Here is a 17,138-nt window from a genome sequence, read left to right as displayed (position 1 = left end):
TACACATTTGAAATAGTGAGGGAAGTTGAAAACAATAGTTTTTACCACAAAAAAACCAAAACCAAAACAAAAAACAAACACAAACAAAACTGGGGAATACTTGCCACCTCATAATATGCTAACCATTTTTATATCATATAAGACATTCTGAAGATCTTCATTACTGCTTTACCTTAATTTGAAGCAAGATGTAAAATTAAAAACTAATTGCTATATCTATTAGGAAAGTGTAAAAGAGAAATGATAATACAAAATATAGTCAAATAATAGGCCTAATATTAGAAGAAAACAAAGGCATGTTTCATCACCAGGTCTTCATGTTTTTTTTCTCCAATCCTGTCTTCTAGATCAAGACTCTGTCTGCTAGAGCTGCAGCTGCATTTGTACTTGCTAATGAGCACAATCTTCCTCTGCTTAAACATTTTGCAGACTTGCTACCTGGAATCTTGCAGGTAAGAAACCACACAAATAACACTTAATGTGCTTATTACTGTCTGACTGTATCCAAACAAATTACTGGTCTGCAAATTTGTGTAGCATATGAATTTTTGTTGAGACCTGGATTAACTCTATCTTAATTAGCCTGGCTTCAGTCCACCAGCAAGATAAACTGGAAACTGATATGGAATCTCATAAATACAAGCTGGTTGATAGTGTTTTAAGGTACATAGTTTAATACTGATTAATTTACACAGTGTTACTTAGGTATTTTGAGTTAACTAACTCAAAATCTTCAGCTGTTAAATTAACCATGAGACTTCAAGTAATCAGTATTTGGGGAATTCATTGACCCATAATATCCTGTATCTGTTCAGTTTAGGGGACAGTGTAGAATTTTCTGAACAAAGATTGTTAGAGTAAGAACAACAGTCTAGACAAATGATCTTTGTAGTTCGATAAACTAGGAAATGGCAAACAAAATGCCATTTTAAGCTTCGTACCATTTCTAAAGCTGGATTAGATCTTTTTTAGGATGGACGAATTTGAGCAAAGTTGGAATTCTAATATAAAATTGTTTACTCTTGGGGGGAAGCTTATTGTAAACCAAACTAGAGATGGAAATGGTTTGAGGACTGAATGACAACAGTTTCACAATACAGTTCTCTTTGTGTATCAAGAAAACGTCAAAATAACCAAGTACCTGTGATAACAGTGGTAGTGAGCTTTTGGCAGTTTTAAATTAGGCTAAATTCAAGTTAAAGACTGCTTGCTATAGTCAGTACAGCAGGTCCCAGTTGACAGTGTAAGCTGTAAACCTTGTCTGTGTGTGCTTTATGGCAAGCTGAAGAAATACGGTGCCAAGTTTGCTGGCTTCTGCAATTGATGGAAGTCTGCTTGATCTTAAATGCAAACTGAGGGGAATTTATTAAAATTAGCTGAACTTGAAAATGTTCTGTAGTGTGTACAAGAATTATTTTGATACTGAGGTCACTGTTTGGTGGTTAGTCCCTGTCTGGCAATAACATTTGTATTGTTCAAAAATTGTAGCTGGTTGAGAGGACTTTGGCTACCGAGTGCTGCATGAGTGGGAGTGAAGCAGGGTTTGGGGTGGGCATGCCATTTGTCTTTATGTTTGGCAATTAAATAGTATGCTGTTTTTAGACTTCAGACTGGTAGCCTACTTTGTGTGCTGTAAGTTTCAGTGCTACTATTTTAGGCTGTAAAAACACATGCACTTGGCTTGCATTTTCAAGCTTCATTTTGCAAGTACACAGCACAGAACTGTGCTATGAAGTCTGTCTTTTTGAAGTACTTATTGCAAGAAGGACTAGATTTTCTGGCTGTGGTAATGCAAGATTGATATGAAGATCTGAGTTTATAAATAGGAGATGGGATGTGCTAGAATAGTGGTGAGTGACCTTTAGAAACAGTTGGATGCTTTTTTTTTTGTTGCTGTTGAAGTTAATTTTAAAATATTGGCATGGTAAAAAAGCTAAAAGTCTGTCTTGGCAATTCAGTCCTTTCAGTAAAATATGTAGTGGTTATGGTGAAAATTAAGCTTTCAGTACTAATATTTGGAACTTTTAGATGCTAGAGATTTATCTTGTAGTGGAGGTAAAAAGAGCTGGAACTTCAGCTTACTTCTGTGGTTGCTGGTGTCTGATACTACAGAAAAGTGCTTCTGCCTTTTAGGGCTCACTGTGCACTTGAAAATTCTTTCTTCAGAAACCTTGCTTTAAGAAAGTGTCTGAGGTGAAATGGGCATACAATACGGAGTTTTACAGGAACTTGTAGTAAGGATTACATTATTCTCTTCCAAAATCAGAGGATGAGTGGTAACTATTAGCACAAAAGGCCTTTACCAAGATAAATTTATTTTCCCTTCATAGGACGTTTCTGATACTAGAAAATGCTGCTTCTGTGTTGAAAGTGTGGGCTGTTTGAGTGGCATTATCAAAGTGCTGGATCCCAGACTGAAGTATTAAGAAAAACACGTAACTCTTCAACAGAGGTTTCTACATTAGGAAGACATCAAACACTTAGCTAATGAAAATTCCTTTCAAAAACCCAAAAGTCTGTTTAAAGACTGAGAGGTGGTTTTTGGGGTTTTTTTTGGTGTTTTTTTCTTTTTCTTTGGAGTTTTGGGTTTTGTGTGCTACTTCTAGAAGAGTTTTAACACCTTTGAATAACTCTGTGCTGTTTTGCTACTAAAGTATCAACCTGATCACTTAAAAGTAAGTTTTAAATTACTTTTCAGAATGTAGCTATGGGTATAGGAAGGATACTTGTAAAAACCTTGATTTCCTTTTCTCTTTCCTGTGTCCTGTGAGTGAAGCCTGAAAGGTCTGCTTTAATTCGGTGGCTCTCCAGAGTTGTCAGGTGTTTGTAAGCTTAAGCTATTCCAAGCTGTTATCATGTAACAGGAGGGGAAAAAAAGAAGTTACTCATTTTCCTCCTTTTGAGCAGTTAGTTTGAGGAGTTTTTCTTAACTTAAAATGGATTTTGAAGTTATGCTTGTCAAAACATAGTGTGTGTTTTTGCATGTTGGTGCCTCTGATGTGTGACTGTAATTCTTGTATCTGTCTACTGTATTAGACTTAAACTAATAATGGGCCAAAATTGATAGCATATGACATCGTGAGCCATAACTTACTATAGAAAACTTGTCATTTTCAACCCTGCATATTATCCCTTTGTAGCTGCATTTATGCATTTTCTGACCCTAAGATCCCACTGAAAAACTCAGAGTCTGAATGAAGGCTTCCAGTTAGGTTTTTTTATTAGTTCTCAGGTTACAGCTCTAGCTGGGTGCCTCTGCAGAGAGACTCCTACCCCAGTTCGTGCTTCTCAATTATACATGTGCCACCCATCTTCAATCACTTAATTCTTATCAGTGGTATCTTGATTTCATACTGGTTTTCACAGTTGCTGGGCTGGCCTTCTGAAGTTACTTTATTCTCTTGGAATTGTCTCCTTGTTCTTATCTTCATTCTGCTCCTATCTGCCAGATTCAGCTAGTTCTTTGTTAGCAGCATTAGTTTTATCAAACTCTTGGTCAATTCTTGCAGCCTAAGGCTTCAGCTATTTTAGTTACTAATGCTAAGCTACTAATGCTAAGTGAGGCTATGTTAATGAATCACATTTAATCAAATTTCTTCTAGAACAGTGGTCCCATTCATAGTATTATTTGTTTTTATTTAACCTTATCTTCATCTGACCCCCTTATAGGCTGTTAATGATTCCTGCTACCAAAATGATGATTCTGTCCTGAAATCCCTTGTAGAAATTGCAGATTCTGTTCCCAAGTATTTACGACCACAGTTAGAGCCTACATTGCAACTAAGTCTGAAGGTAAAGCTAGTTTGTTTTGGGCTTGTTTTTAAATAAATCACTCTTTATGGCGCAGAACTTCTGTTGTAACCATTTGCTCTAATCTTCTGGATTGTAGCTGTGTGCAGATGCCAGTCTCAGTAACATGCAGCGTCAGTTGGCACTTGAAGTAATTGTGACCTTATCAGAAACTGCTGCTGCTATGCTGAGGAGGCATACCAACATCGTTGCACAAGCCAGTAAGTATTTTACTCATTCTCTTTGAAACAATTTCTGTCAGCAGCCCTAACCCTAACAATATGGTAGACTCTTCATTAGGTGTTTCCAAGGAAAACACTACTTTCAAGTTTTTCTGCTGGCTTTGGAAATTTTTACTGAAGAAAAGATGCATTTAGTTCTGAAGTTCTATGTCTGAAGTTTGGTATGTAGGCCAGATACTCTGTGGTGCTGGCAACTGAAGGCTGAAGGAATTCAGCATGCATGTTAAGCCTCAGTATTGAGTTAAAGCTGCGAATTAAAAATCAGATGCTTATATAAATAGAGGTAGTCTATAATTAGTCTATTTAACATGTGGATTTTAAATTCTTTGGAGAGGCACTTTTTTAATCGTGCATTATTTGAGATACTAAAAATACTCTGGACAGCCCCAGCACCAATGCTGCGCATAGTGATATTTCTCTGCCTTTTAAACCCTTTTTGAGAGTAGATCAGGGCACATGGTAGATCACTGACACAGCAGTGTACCCTGCTTTTTGGAAGGATTGTTTTCCCTCCTTGTCATACCTGTATTGGTTTAAATTCTTGCTTGTTTTCTGAAACTTGGGTAAAGACAATTGTTTGGGTTTTTTGGTGTTCTTTGATTTGTTGGGTGTTTGTTTTATTTGTTTTATTGGGGTTTTTTGTTTGTTTGTTTTGCTTTTTTCACTTGTATGCTCAGGTTGGGGAAAGTTGTATGTATACATGCCATTAAAATAATGTAAAAACTTCTGGAAACTGGAAGTTGAAAACTGGATCTGCTTGGCTTAATCCGAAGTTTTGATTATTTGTGCAATAGTTTTTTAAAGAACAAATCCTTTTAGAATGTATTTTGAAATTTGAAAATGTTTATAATGCTGTCTTTATACTCAGTCCGGTGGCTTCTTAGGAATGCTAACACTTGACACGTGCTGTCCCCAAATCATTACAAGCTTCTTATCTGATTAAGCAATGTAGTGAAGTACCTCATATCTTTTTAGAATGTATTAACTTTTATATTGGATTGCTAGCTGCTGTTCAGCAATGAAATATTTGTATCAAAATAGTGTCTTAAGATAAGGTACCATGCAGGAATGAAATACCTTTGGTTTGTAACCCATTGTAAAATTGCTCTTTAATATTAATGAATCACTAGGTGAAAGACATGTATTTTGCAGAACTAGTAAAGCAGTTACATTCATAATGATTAAAAGGCAGCAAAAAAAATTGCTTTTGCCTTGGTTTTATGACTTAGTTTAAAATGGTTTCTGTTTTCATTCAACTAAGAAGTTGCTAGATCACTTGATCCTCACAAATAGAATGGGGTCTTGAGCAAAACTGTCATCTTATGCTGGTTTTACTGAACATGATGGTGATTGAGGAGTAGGGCTGTATCCTGTGTACCAGTTGTCTGCTCAGGAATTCAATTAGTTCAAACTTTGCTCCTTGAGCTCAGTGTTCAATATAGGAGAATGGTTTATTGCTCTTTCCCTAGAAATGAAAGCTGCAGCCTATCTTTGGCCATAGTTTTGCTTGGTCTCCAGAAAATGAGCAGTCATGGCATGCTGTGATAAGAAGCAGACTTAGTCATCCTTAAACTTTTTTGTATGCAATCTGTATATTGGCAATAATTAGACTTTGAGGGCTTAGTGAGACTTTAATGCAGACCTTTACGTTCAAAAAAATTCTTTGTGAAACTGCATTCACAGGCAGCCACATTCATATTAAACATAAAGAAGAACCAATATGTTCACAGGCTTTTGCAGGTTCTAGATGTAATGGTGGCCAGACAGGTTTGGATGACTGTTCTTGGCCTTGCTTGTTAGTAGCAATGAACACTGACATTTTTTGGAGCCACATAGCATTTGTTGTAGATTATGGTTGACTTCCATATTACAGAGATGTGACAATGCATCATTTTCATGCATGTGCTTATGAGTGTCTGTGTCTGAAAAGCTTCTGGGCTATACTGCTCTCTTTTTTGAAGGAAATTCTTTTCAGTGACTAGTAAATAAGTAGAATTCTGACATGGGCATCATGTTAGAGTTAGTGTCAATTAAGTTGTCTTGGTATGTATATAAAAACTTTCTGAAGGTTTCTGCATACATGGTATAATCTCTGGCTGAAGGCACATAGCCACATCAAGCTAATCAATCCATAATTTGATCTTTTCTTGATACTTGCCCCATGATGCTGTCAGTAAGCAGTATTTTCTTCTGTCATCAGAAGTTTATCATCTGTCCAGATATATGATGAGGTGAGTTTGCCTAGGATTGTGCCTGTATAGTAGGTTACAGTAGTGTAAGGTTATTAGGAAAGTCACCATTTATACTGCAACTGATTAGGTATACTGCATCTCAGCAGCATGGATTACTGTATGCTGCTTCTAGTTTTTGAGGTAGGTTGCTGTAAAGGACAGGTAACAATGATGCCTGCCTTCAAGGTATGTGGTAGATTGTCCTAAAAAGATTCTTAAACCTTAAAAGTTGAGTATTTGACTGAAAACTTTAGTTTCCAGGGCAAAAGACAGCTTATTTGCATAAATTATGTTGAGTTCAAACAAATGCTCTGAGCAGGTAGTATAATATGAAGAATACTTAAGAGCACCTTACTTTGCTCTGAAAGTGCAAGGTGTATGTACTTTTCACCCTTTGGGCTTCTGAAGTGCACAAGAATAGGCAGGCTTACAATAGACAAATCGCTGCACTTCTTCCTCTAGTGTGAACAACTTGGAAGAATAGGTGTTGCTTATTGTATAGTAGTTGAATGTTATGATAAAGATTGTGTAAGTGCCTCTTTAAAGACTTGTAGTGAGAAGAGCACACAGAATCAGTCCACAGAGGTAGGAGCAGAAAAACTGCTGGATTATTATGTGCAAGATACTTTCAAGATGCAAAACCGAAATGAGGGGAAATCTCAAGTTCTAAACCATTAGCTTATTATAAAAGCAAAACTTTATGCTAATTGACCACTGTACATGCAGTTAACAAAATGCATCCTGTCAGGGTTGAGTATCATTTTTCATGAATATAGTCTCTTTCATCAGTGAATGTTTGAAGGGTGATGTCAGAGTTTCAGCAAAATGAATGAAGTATATCTGAGTTCTTAAAGCATATAATGCTATTTTTAACTCTCTCATGGAACATAGACTTTATTAAGTAATACACATTTGCTATCTTTATGATTTAAAAAAAAATCTTGCATTGAGCTATGGGTCTTTAAGAAATACACTTCAACATTTTTTCTCTTGATTTGAATGTTCTGAAAATACTTTTCTGAAAATGTATCATGAATTAGTGGCTGGTGCAGTTTGACAGACTTGACTATCTGCTACTGGAGGAAGAGTTCTTTTTCTTCAATTATTTTTTTGAAAGGAGGGAACGTAAAACTTATGCTTGTTATTTGAGAACATATTTGAGATATTTCTCATCTATTTTAAGAAAACAACCTGAGCTTAAAATTTTGGGGTTTTTTTGTTTTGGTTTGTTTGTTGTTTTTCTCAGTTCCTCAAATGTTAGCAATGATGGTTGACTTGGAAGAAGATGAAGACTGGGCAAATGCAGATGAGCTTGAAGATGATGATTTTGACAGGTAATTATGAAACTAATTGTTTCGATATTTTTATCAAGACTGTGCTAAAGGCAAATTTTAAGTGCAAGCTGCAAATAACTGCAATGCATTACTTTCTCCTTAACTCAGATAACTTCCAGCTTTGTTCTGTTGGTCATGAGCAGTGTATCTGGCTGTTCTCAAACAGTTTTTAAGTAGGCTATTTAGGTACTGTTCAGCAAATAAATCCTTTTGATATTTGTGTATTGCTGTAATTGTACATGTTGCATGTGCTTTTGTCTGCTGTTTTGCATTGTTTTAACTTTTCAGAGTTGTTCCTTCTGTCATTTATGTTGCTGAGTTCAGAAGTCAGCACTTCTTAAGCCTTTAAATTGAGGGCTTATCCTAAAGTTAGCTGGAGCCAAAGCTGAGAGGCACTGACCAGTTTAATCATCTACATCCAATCTCTTCATATTTTTATGTATCTGTGCCCTTGAAAAGATGGTGTTAAAAGAAAAGCTGCCTACCTTTGAAAGAACGTAAGAATGCATAGTGGAATTCCTTGATGGATTTTCATCTAGCTCAAAAATACAATTTTATTATTATTTTAAATCCCTTGCTATGGCTAGCAGTAGTTTATCTTGCTGTGTTTTAGGCAAGAAAGATCGACTAAAGATCTTCTGATCTCTCTGATTTACTTACTCCTGCGTGCTTTGTAGCTTGCTCCAGATTTTCACTAGAATGACGGTGATTTGTCTACAGCATCTTGTTACATCTGCTCTTGACCAAATACAGTTAGAATGAAGTAGAAGCAGAAATATGTGTAGGAGATAACTATCTCCAGACTTCTGTAAAGACAGGGATGTTCATTTACCAGTCCAGGTGCTGTTTTTTGCCACATCTGCCAACTCCTTCAAGGCTCAAATGTAATTAGTGTTTTAAAACAATTTGCCATGGAACACATTGAGAAGTGTATTCGTTATTCCTAACACACGGGAAGATAGGGAGTAGAAAAGACGTTGATTTTTACCACTGAACCATATAGTGACTTCTACTAGATACCAGGCATAGAAAGACACTTAACAAAACCAAAGCATAGGAATTTATCGAAGAACCCACTTAATTTCTGCTTGACTTGGAATACTGGTTTTTGTTCCATTTGGTTATGGAATTGAAAGTAAGCTGTTGTTTCTTCCCCTTCGCACCCTTTTAATGGGTTTAGTTTCCTCAACTTTGGAATTTTCCTATACAGGTAGAACTGTCTGACACTGCTGCATTCAGGTTTGTCAGGTATTTGAATCTTTTCATTCAGCTAAATTTCAAGAGGAAGTAGAATTTTAAAGTTCAAATCCTCATCAAGCCTTTCAGGGTGTGGAGTTTATTCAGACATCCTGCTTAAGCAGCTTAGTAAGAGCTCTGAATCATCTACTTGAGGCATGCCAATTTGTCTTTATTGTTGGCAGAGTAACTTAGTGCTTCTAAACAGAAGTTAGATGCCTATGGATTTTTGATTGACAGTTTCCCTCTCCCCCCCTTTTTTTTTTTTTTGTTTTATTTTGTTACAAGTTTCAAGTAGAGCGAGCAAAGATCAGAAAACAAGTTATGCTTGGCAACCTTAGCCTGAAGGGGAAATGTAGCTCCTTTGGACCTCAAAGTAATAGGGGAGCTTGAGGCTTAGACACAAAATACTGGACATCAGCTAGTCTCCACTGATGGTGTGTGTGGTGGTTTTTTCTCACTCATGTTGCTTTGTGTTTCCCACTTTTGTGGAGAGTTGTTGATAAGCTGATGTTCATGCTGACCTCTTTGGGTGCTCGAGTCTTTGCAGCTTTTAAGAAGACTGGAATTTCTGTTCAGTCCATGAAATGATCATCAGGCTGTAGTTTAGTTAGGGTGTGTTCAGATCTAAGGGGGATGTGAGTCAGCCTACACAAAAGCTGCAGGGAATATTTTAGCATTTCCAGGTTTTTGTTGCTCTGACTTAATAGAGCAGTGAAATTCTAAAGGAGGAAAAGGTTATTCCAGCTTCCTCTTTTCCTGGCAAAAGCCTTGCAAACGTTGCAGGGAGGTGTGTGGTCATTTTTCTAAGATAGACTATTTCCTCAAACTGAACGTCTGAATTCATGGTGAGGGGAAAGAGCTCAAAGAATATAATTTCACACAAAAGCTGCCATTAACTTTAGTGCCATTAACTTTAGCCCCTGTCTAAGCCTGGGTGTCCCTGCTCTTTTGCCCTCCTCGTGATGTGTCTGCTTATTTGAACATGACCAATTAGAAGAAAAATTACAATGTTGTCAGTATCTTTGCACAAACACTGCTGTTCACAGCATCTGAATTTCTAGACTGTTTATGGTTTGTAATGAGAGCTGGGGATTCAAGCATAATAATTTGAAGACCTCTATTTCTGACCCAGCTGACTGACATGTGAAAGAAGAGGGAGATTCATCCCTTTCTGAACTATTACTCAGCTCTTCCATCAGCATGAGTGTCTAGGATGGGCTGTAATATCTGTACCAGTAGTTATCTGTATCCTGGAAACCTTCTTGCTTTTCTGTAGGGAATAATTTTATTGGGTGAAACGGATCACTTCACAAAGATAATGTTAGTTGATTCTCAGTTCTGCAACTGCCTGGGAGTCACAGATTCCTCACCTGGACTAATGTTTTATGCCTGAGTCATTGGCAAGAGAACATGCTTCTAGACTACTGATACTGCAGCTGTGCAAGAAAGGTCTCTTATATGCCAAAGCTTGTATTCTACTGGTTCACCTGATTCACAGCAAGTCTGAACTGGTTCATATTCTAATGACAAAAAGATGATGGCCAGTAATATTGTGTAATTCATTGCAAACTTTGTTTCAGGTTTCTAGGTATGTGTAATTGTTGCAAAATTCAGTCTATATCTTCAGTGCTAAGTTTCTTTGCTACTAGACTTAATCAGTAGCCTACAAATAATACATGTTTCAGTAGAGGGTAAGTAACTGTTTTGTGACTAGTGTGTATGCTTTTAGGTTTGGGTATGCTTTATTTACTTACGGAGGCTCTAGTGTATTCAGATGGCAAAAGTCTGAATACTAGAACTGCAGGAGAGGGCAATTCTGTGCCCTGCTGGACTGTTTTATTGTAGTTATCAAACCATTGATGTTTCTGTAACTGATATTTAGCAATGCAGTTGCTGGCGAGAGTGCACTGGACAGAATGGCATGTGGCCTCGGAGGAAAACTTGTTTTACCTATGATTAAAGAACATATTATGCAGATGCTTCAGAATCGTAAGTAGCTGCATTTTATTTTTATTTTTTTTTTTTTTTTTTACAAGTCTGTCCTTTTCAGAACCTTTGATACCCCTTAGGTCTTCATGCTTAGCTACTCGATGTATCTTTTATACACTTCAGCTTTAAATGCTGTGAACCATTTTTCTCATGAATGTTTATTGAAATAATAATTTAGAGCAACTGGGTTTGGATTGGGTAGCCAGATGGTCCAAATATAATTGCATTTTGTTTTGTAGAATCATTAATTTCAAGTCCAGAATGCATGCTAATAGTAATGCAGTTAGAGTAGCAAGAGTAAGCTTAACTAGGAACATCCAGTGAACTTTAGTGCAAAATAAACTACTTCTTCACTGTACCTTCTCTCAAGATATTTTATTTCATCCTCATGAAACCCAAGTTTGACTGTCAGGATTCCCCTGTTCTGAACTGTCATGTTCTTCATTCCAAGAATTTAATAAATAATCAGGAATGTTGAAATCTTGCATTATTTCAGGAAAGAAATTGTTATGTGCATTTACCACAAGTTGTTTGCTAAACTTGTTTGTTCCTCTGATTTTCTTTTCTGTAATAGCCATGGTTTTCAGCACAGAAGCACAGAGATTCTGTTTAAATAAAACCAAACAAAACAAAACAAAAAAAAAAAACCCAAAAAAACACCAAAACCACCAACAAAAAGCCAAAAGAGTAGACTGATAGGACTTGGAGGCAGGGCAGACCTTACATCCCTAGATGGAATGTTACTGTTCACAAACTGTCTTGGGGAAATGGCTGGAAAAGTTCAGTACTGATCATTTATTTGTTTTAAATTCAGTTATTTGATTCACTAGGCCTTTTTCCCCTCCTGACCTAAAGAGGAAGACATAGGCTCATAGGCTGCTTTGATCTATATATATACACACACACTTTTTTTTTATTATTATATGTGTATATATATATATATATATATATGTATATATATATATATATGGGAAGGGGAAAAGTAAATCCCGTCCTGATGCTTCCCTGCTTAGCTTACTTAACATGCTGGTTCCAAGTGTTAGAACTATGTACATACTTGTATCAGCAGTTAAGAATTCTTTTTTCTAGGTCTGGATTTTGCCTGGATTAAATACTCAAATTTTTGTGCATCTCTGGACGTATGTATGAGGAAAAGTGAAAAGTATTTGACAAATCAAGTAGATGCATCAGTTTGCCTTCCCACTTCTGTTCTTCATTCTTCTTCCTCCTGTTGTCCCCCAAAAAGTTGGTTTGTCTTTTTCAGTTTCCAAAATGAATAACATTTATTTTCATTTTTACTCCTCTATAGCTGACTGGAAATACAGGCATGCTGGCTTGATGGCTCTCTCAGCCATTGGAGAAGGTTGCCATCAACAGATGGAGGGAATTTTAAATGAGATAGTTAATTTCGTTTTGCTGTTCCTTCAGGATCCTGTGAGTATAAGTTTATTAATAATTTCAAAATGTATTCATTTCTGCTCTCATAGCTACTTGTTAACTATTTGAGGGAAATACTTTTTCAGCATCCAAGAGTAAGATACGCTGCTTGTAATGCTATCGGACAAATGGCAACTGACTTTGCACCTGGTTTTCAAAAGAAATTTCATGAGAAGGTAAGTAGTGCGACGGGGGGAGGAAGTAGTAGGAGTATGTCCCTTTCAGAAACTTATTCTCTGAAAATACACATTTCTCCTTTAGGTGATAGCAGCTCTTCTGCAAACCATGGAGGATCAAGGCAACCAGCGTGTTCAAGCCCACGCAGCTGCAGCACTCATAAACTTCACTGAAGATTGTCCTAAGTCGCTGCTTATTCCATACTTGGATAATCTAGTGAAGCATCTTCATTCCACTATGGTGATAAAATTACAAGAGGTATAATATACTGAACAAGTTGTTTCATGGAGGGTAAGCTTGGCACAGGGAATAAGTATAGCTGAATTAAGACCTCTGAAATAAGCAGATGTTGGACCAACATATCTGCAGATGTTGGTCTAAACTGACATAAATAAGACATACATGAGCAGATTTTTTACATCTGGCATGCTTTTGAGTAAAGAATGTGCTGTACAAATATAACACTTTATTCTTCCTCTTTCCAAGTTGATACAGAAAGGCACTAAGCTAGTTTTGGAGCAAGTTGTGACTTCAATTGCATCAGTTGCAGATACAGCAGAGGAGAAGTTTGTTCCCTACTATGATTTATTTATGCCCTCTCTAAAACACATTGTTGAGAATGCCGTTCAGAAGGAATTAAGACTTTTACGAGGAAAGACTATTGAATGCATCAGCCTAATTGGTCTTGCTGTTGGTAAAGAAAAGGTAAGCTTAGATCTTATCTAATGGGCTAATACTTTAAAATGACCCTTTTTGCAGAGTTAACATTGAATTAATACATTCACTTGTTACACATACAGCTATGTTGTTGCTGATTTCTATGCTTGTTTTCCTGCTCTCATTTCTGAGATGACCAGATTGCTGTTTAGATTCACAAATTCCTAATAGAATCCTATGAAAATATTACAGCCTGAGTTAGTCTTTTCACACTGAGCAGTGTTGAAAGCACTCATTTTTTTTTTTTTTTTTTATTCATTGGGGGTGGCTTTTTGCCTTAAGAGACATACTGCATCATTTAATTTGGGCAGTATCAGAATGGCTGGTGAGATGTATGTAGTTTGAAGGAAACTTAGCATAGTTTCTGTGTGCAGATGCCTGAGAAGTTTAAATGTGCTTGTAACAGAGCTAGAAGTACTCATTTGTCATGAGGCTTGACGTATTTGGCAGGTTTAGAGATTATTTTTTTTTTTCCATTTTTTGGTTAAAACATACCCTTGTAAGCATACTGAGAAACAGCTGAAGGACAGTGTGAGTGGTGTTCTGGTAGCAAGTTTGCATTACGGTTTACACACTTTCATCTTACTGAGTGAAGAAAACAAAATAGCATTTCAAAGTAAAATAATGTGAAGTATTACAGTACAAAAATGCTAAAATCCCCTCCCAAAATTACTAGCACTTTCCTTTGACTTAGGACTACCAGGAAACTTCTCATTCATGCAACTGAATTTTAAACAGATTTTAAACATAATTAATTTTAATAAATTATTGTTGGAGGACTACTGGGAACATGGGGAGTGGAAAGAAGGTAGGTTTAACATCAGTGGGGCATCTGATGTGACCTAGAACGTTACAAGCTCATGAGTAAGTAGCTCATGCGATCAGCTTTTGTCCCAGTTCCATAAAGGAGTCAAAATAGTAAGAAGGATATCTGGGGAAGTTAGAATTGTTGGAGTATTAGTATTTATTTATGTAGTGTTTTATTTAAATACTCCTCTGCTTTCAAGTGTATGAACAGAGATATAGTGAAGCTTAAGACAAGAATGACTTGGTGATGCTTCCAGAAAAAGACCTTGTGTTTTCAATTTTTTTCTGCATTTCAGTCGTCATTTTTTTCTTGGGTGGGATGGTTTAGTGTGAGGTGTCCCAGCCCATGGCAGGGGGGTTGGAACTAGATGATCTTAAGGTCCTTTCCAACCCTAACTAGTCTATGATTCTATTTCTAGCTTTAACTTGTGTCTTGGCAGTGTGCTGGACTTAACACCAAACAATTTAAGTGATCATTTAAGTCTAAAAAATACTTTAATGTAAAAGTACATTTAAGTACTAAAAGTACCCTTTTAATTTGCCTTTAAAAACATATAGTTGTTTCCTCTCTCTAGTTTATGCAGGATGCATCAGATGTAATGCAGCTGTTATTGAAGACACAAACAGACTTCAGTGATCTAGAAGATGATGATCCACAGGTATGTTAAAATTACAGTGCATAACTTGTTGGTTAGTATTAAAAATGTTCTTCATACATGTGATGTTTCTGCCGCCCCCTTCCCCAATTACACCTTCAGGCTAATTTTTCAGCATGTCTTACATAAATTGTGATTGATTGCCCTAAGATGGCCTTAGGCTCTTTCACAGAAATGTGTTTAGGAAATGAGAATTCCAGGATCTGTATTTGCTGAAGAAATTTCAGCATGTGGGTGATCATTCCTTGTCTATTACTAACTACTTTTTTTGGCTGAGTGTGACCTATTCCTTTGGTGTCACCTCCATATAAATAGTTCAACAAGGCTTGTTAGACAGCTGTTCTAATGAGTGGAGTTCTATTTTGACTTGTGCATTTGAAAACAAATACTCCTGAAAGCACAGTGCTGCTCTCTTTTTTGCTGTTTGTTATTTTCAGGCATATGGCTCAGTAGTGTCACTTAAATTTAGGGAATGATTTGTTTCAGAAAAAAAGTTTACTTTTCAAGACAGTCGTGGTTGCATTGCAAGTACATATTATACTGTCACATTTTTACATATATAGTGACTTTGATCTGAGGTACTGTTAGTGCATTGTTACGAATACAGACTGGGGACATGTCTTTTGAAGATTCATTTTTATATGGATAGCACATTGGATGAGTTCTTCTCCTTGAAATAAGTTTTTATGCGCTACTGACAAATTCTTTTTGGAAGTCCTATTGTATAATGTTCTTCCTTTATGCATTCCTTTAAATAAATGTGGGACATGAAAGTTCTGACTCTTCTCTTCCAGATTTCTTACATGATCTCAGCATGGGCCAGAATGTGTAAAATTCTTGGAAAGGAATTTCAGCAGTACCTTCCTGTTGTCATGGGACCTTTAATGAAGACTGCGTCCATTAAACCTGAAGTAGCTCTTTTAGACAGTAGGTTTAGAATCATGTTTTGCTTGAAAAAGGTACTGATATTATTTTGTAACACTTAACGTATTTATTTTTCCCCTTTGTATAACAGCACAAGATATGGAAAATATGAGTGATGATGATGGTTGGGAATTTGTAAATCTAGGAGATCAGCAAAGTTTTGGAATTAAAACTGCAGGCCTTGAAGAAAAAGCAACTGCATGCCAGATGCTGGTGAGTAATAGTGTTGGTACTGCTGGACAATCAAGTTTGAAGCCAAAATCTGTAAGGAAAAAAATTCTTTATAGTATCAAATGAAATAGTTCTGTTTGTGTGATATGTCGGGTAGATTTCAGACAATTCATTGTGTGTGCCTTGCTTGATTAAAAATAGTTCCTGTATTTTGAAACTTCAATTCTTAAGATAAGCAGATCGTTTTCCTTTCGTTAGCAAAACCTTTAAAGAATTTGAGATGCTGTAGAGTAGATCCTTTCAGCGAATACTGATGTTTCTGAATTTGGTTTGAAAAATGTTTGAATGTTCTAAGACTGAGATGAGAACTTATGGTGCTATCAGAGTTTCTTAAAAAAACACAGTGGAGAGGGTAAATAAATGGATTTAAAAGCATGCTTTTAAAAATAAATTAAAAAAAAAAAAAAAACAACTTCTAACTATCTTTCTCACCATTACATGGCCGAGAAAACAACATCTGTAACAGTATTTTCCGTTAAGGTAGTATTTCCGTGCTTTGTTTTTCAGGTTTGCTATGCAAAAGAGCTGAAAGAAGGATTTGTGGAGTACACAGAACAAGTTGTGAAGCTGATGGTTCCTTTGTTGAAGTTCTATTTCCATGATGATATCCTATTAAGAAATTCAACTGTGAAAACAGAAACTTAGTTTGGAAGAATCAAAAGTCATGCTTACTGCTTTCCTAAACATACTGAAAGTGTTAGTGTTAAAAAATTCTGTTGCTTTACAGCAGAAATTGTTTCAGAGGACATTGCCTAAAATAGTGTGTAAAACAATGTATCCTACTTTTTCCCCTAGTTTCTTTTTAAATATGTCTATAGTCTTAAAAGAAAGTAGTAGAAAGTGCTGTTTGAGCCAACAAAGTGAAGGAGAACTTGAATAGCTTTTCTGTTATGGCTTGAAACAGTCTTGAAACAACTTAAAGTTTAATTTTTCTGTGTTTTTAATCTGTATCTAATTAAGAAATCAAATACACTACAATAAAAGAAATAGATTTCAGGTAGAAAACTAATAACTTCATTATGGTGGTGGGTACTTAAATTCTAAGCAGTTTATGTTGGCCTTGATTGTTTTATTTCCTTAATAATGAAACGTGTTCGAGTGGCAGCAGCAGAGTCAATGCCCCTGCTTCTTGAATGTGCTAGAGTTCGTGGGCCAGAGTACCTCACACAGATGTGGCACTTCATGTGTGATGCACTCATCAAAGCCATTGGAACAGAACCAGATTCAGATGTCCTCTCAGAAATAATGCATTCTTTTGCAAAGGTAACTTCTTCCTTACAAATTTAGTGGTGTTACTGTTTGTAGCTTTTTACAGTAAGAAAGGACGTGAGTTTGATGTTCGTTTAAATGCCTGGAAGAATTGCA

At 36.3% G+C, this 17,138-nt stretch overlaps 1 protein-coding gene across 1 annotated transcript in view; it reads left to right on the top strand.

Moving 5' to 3' along the window:
* The window catches only part of IPO5 (importin 5), a 43,464-nt gene that overhangs the window by 12,808 nt on the left and 13,518 nt on the right, over positions 1-17,138 (top strand). Inside the window, exons 6-19 of the mRNA XM_065678034.1 lie at positions 348-452; positions 3,670-3,792; positions 3,890-4,010; positions 7,509-7,596; positions 10,718-10,824; positions 12,134-12,258; positions 12,348-12,437; positions 12,523-12,696; positions 12,925-13,143; positions 14,538-14,621; positions 15,413-15,545; positions 15,634-15,755; positions 16,281-16,377; positions 16,864-17,036. Of these exons, the coding sequence (XP_065534106.1) occupies positions 348-452; positions 3,670-3,792; positions 3,890-4,010; positions 7,509-7,596; positions 10,718-10,824; positions 12,134-12,258; positions 12,348-12,437; positions 12,523-12,696; positions 12,925-13,143; positions 14,538-14,621; positions 15,413-15,545; positions 15,634-15,755; positions 16,281-16,377; positions 16,864-17,036 (1,761 nt within the window). The remainder of the gene's footprint in view (positions 1-347; positions 453-3,669; positions 3,793-3,889; positions 4,011-7,508; positions 7,597-10,717; positions 10,825-12,133; positions 12,259-12,347; positions 12,438-12,522; positions 12,697-12,924; positions 13,144-14,537; positions 14,622-15,412; positions 15,546-15,633; positions 15,756-16,280; positions 16,378-16,863; positions 17,037-17,138) is intronic.

This window comes from Lathamus discolor, chromosome 4 (genome assembly GCF_037157495.1).
Source record: "Lathamus discolor isolate bLatDis1 chromosome 4, bLatDis1.hap1, whole genome shotgun sequence".
Classification (NCBI taxonomy): domain Eukaryota; kingdom Metazoa; phylum Chordata; class Aves; order Psittaciformes; family Psittacidae; genus Lathamus; species Lathamus discolor.
The sequence above is the reverse complement of the archived record's forward strand: the minus strand, read 5'-3'. Positions and strand labels throughout refer to the sequence as shown.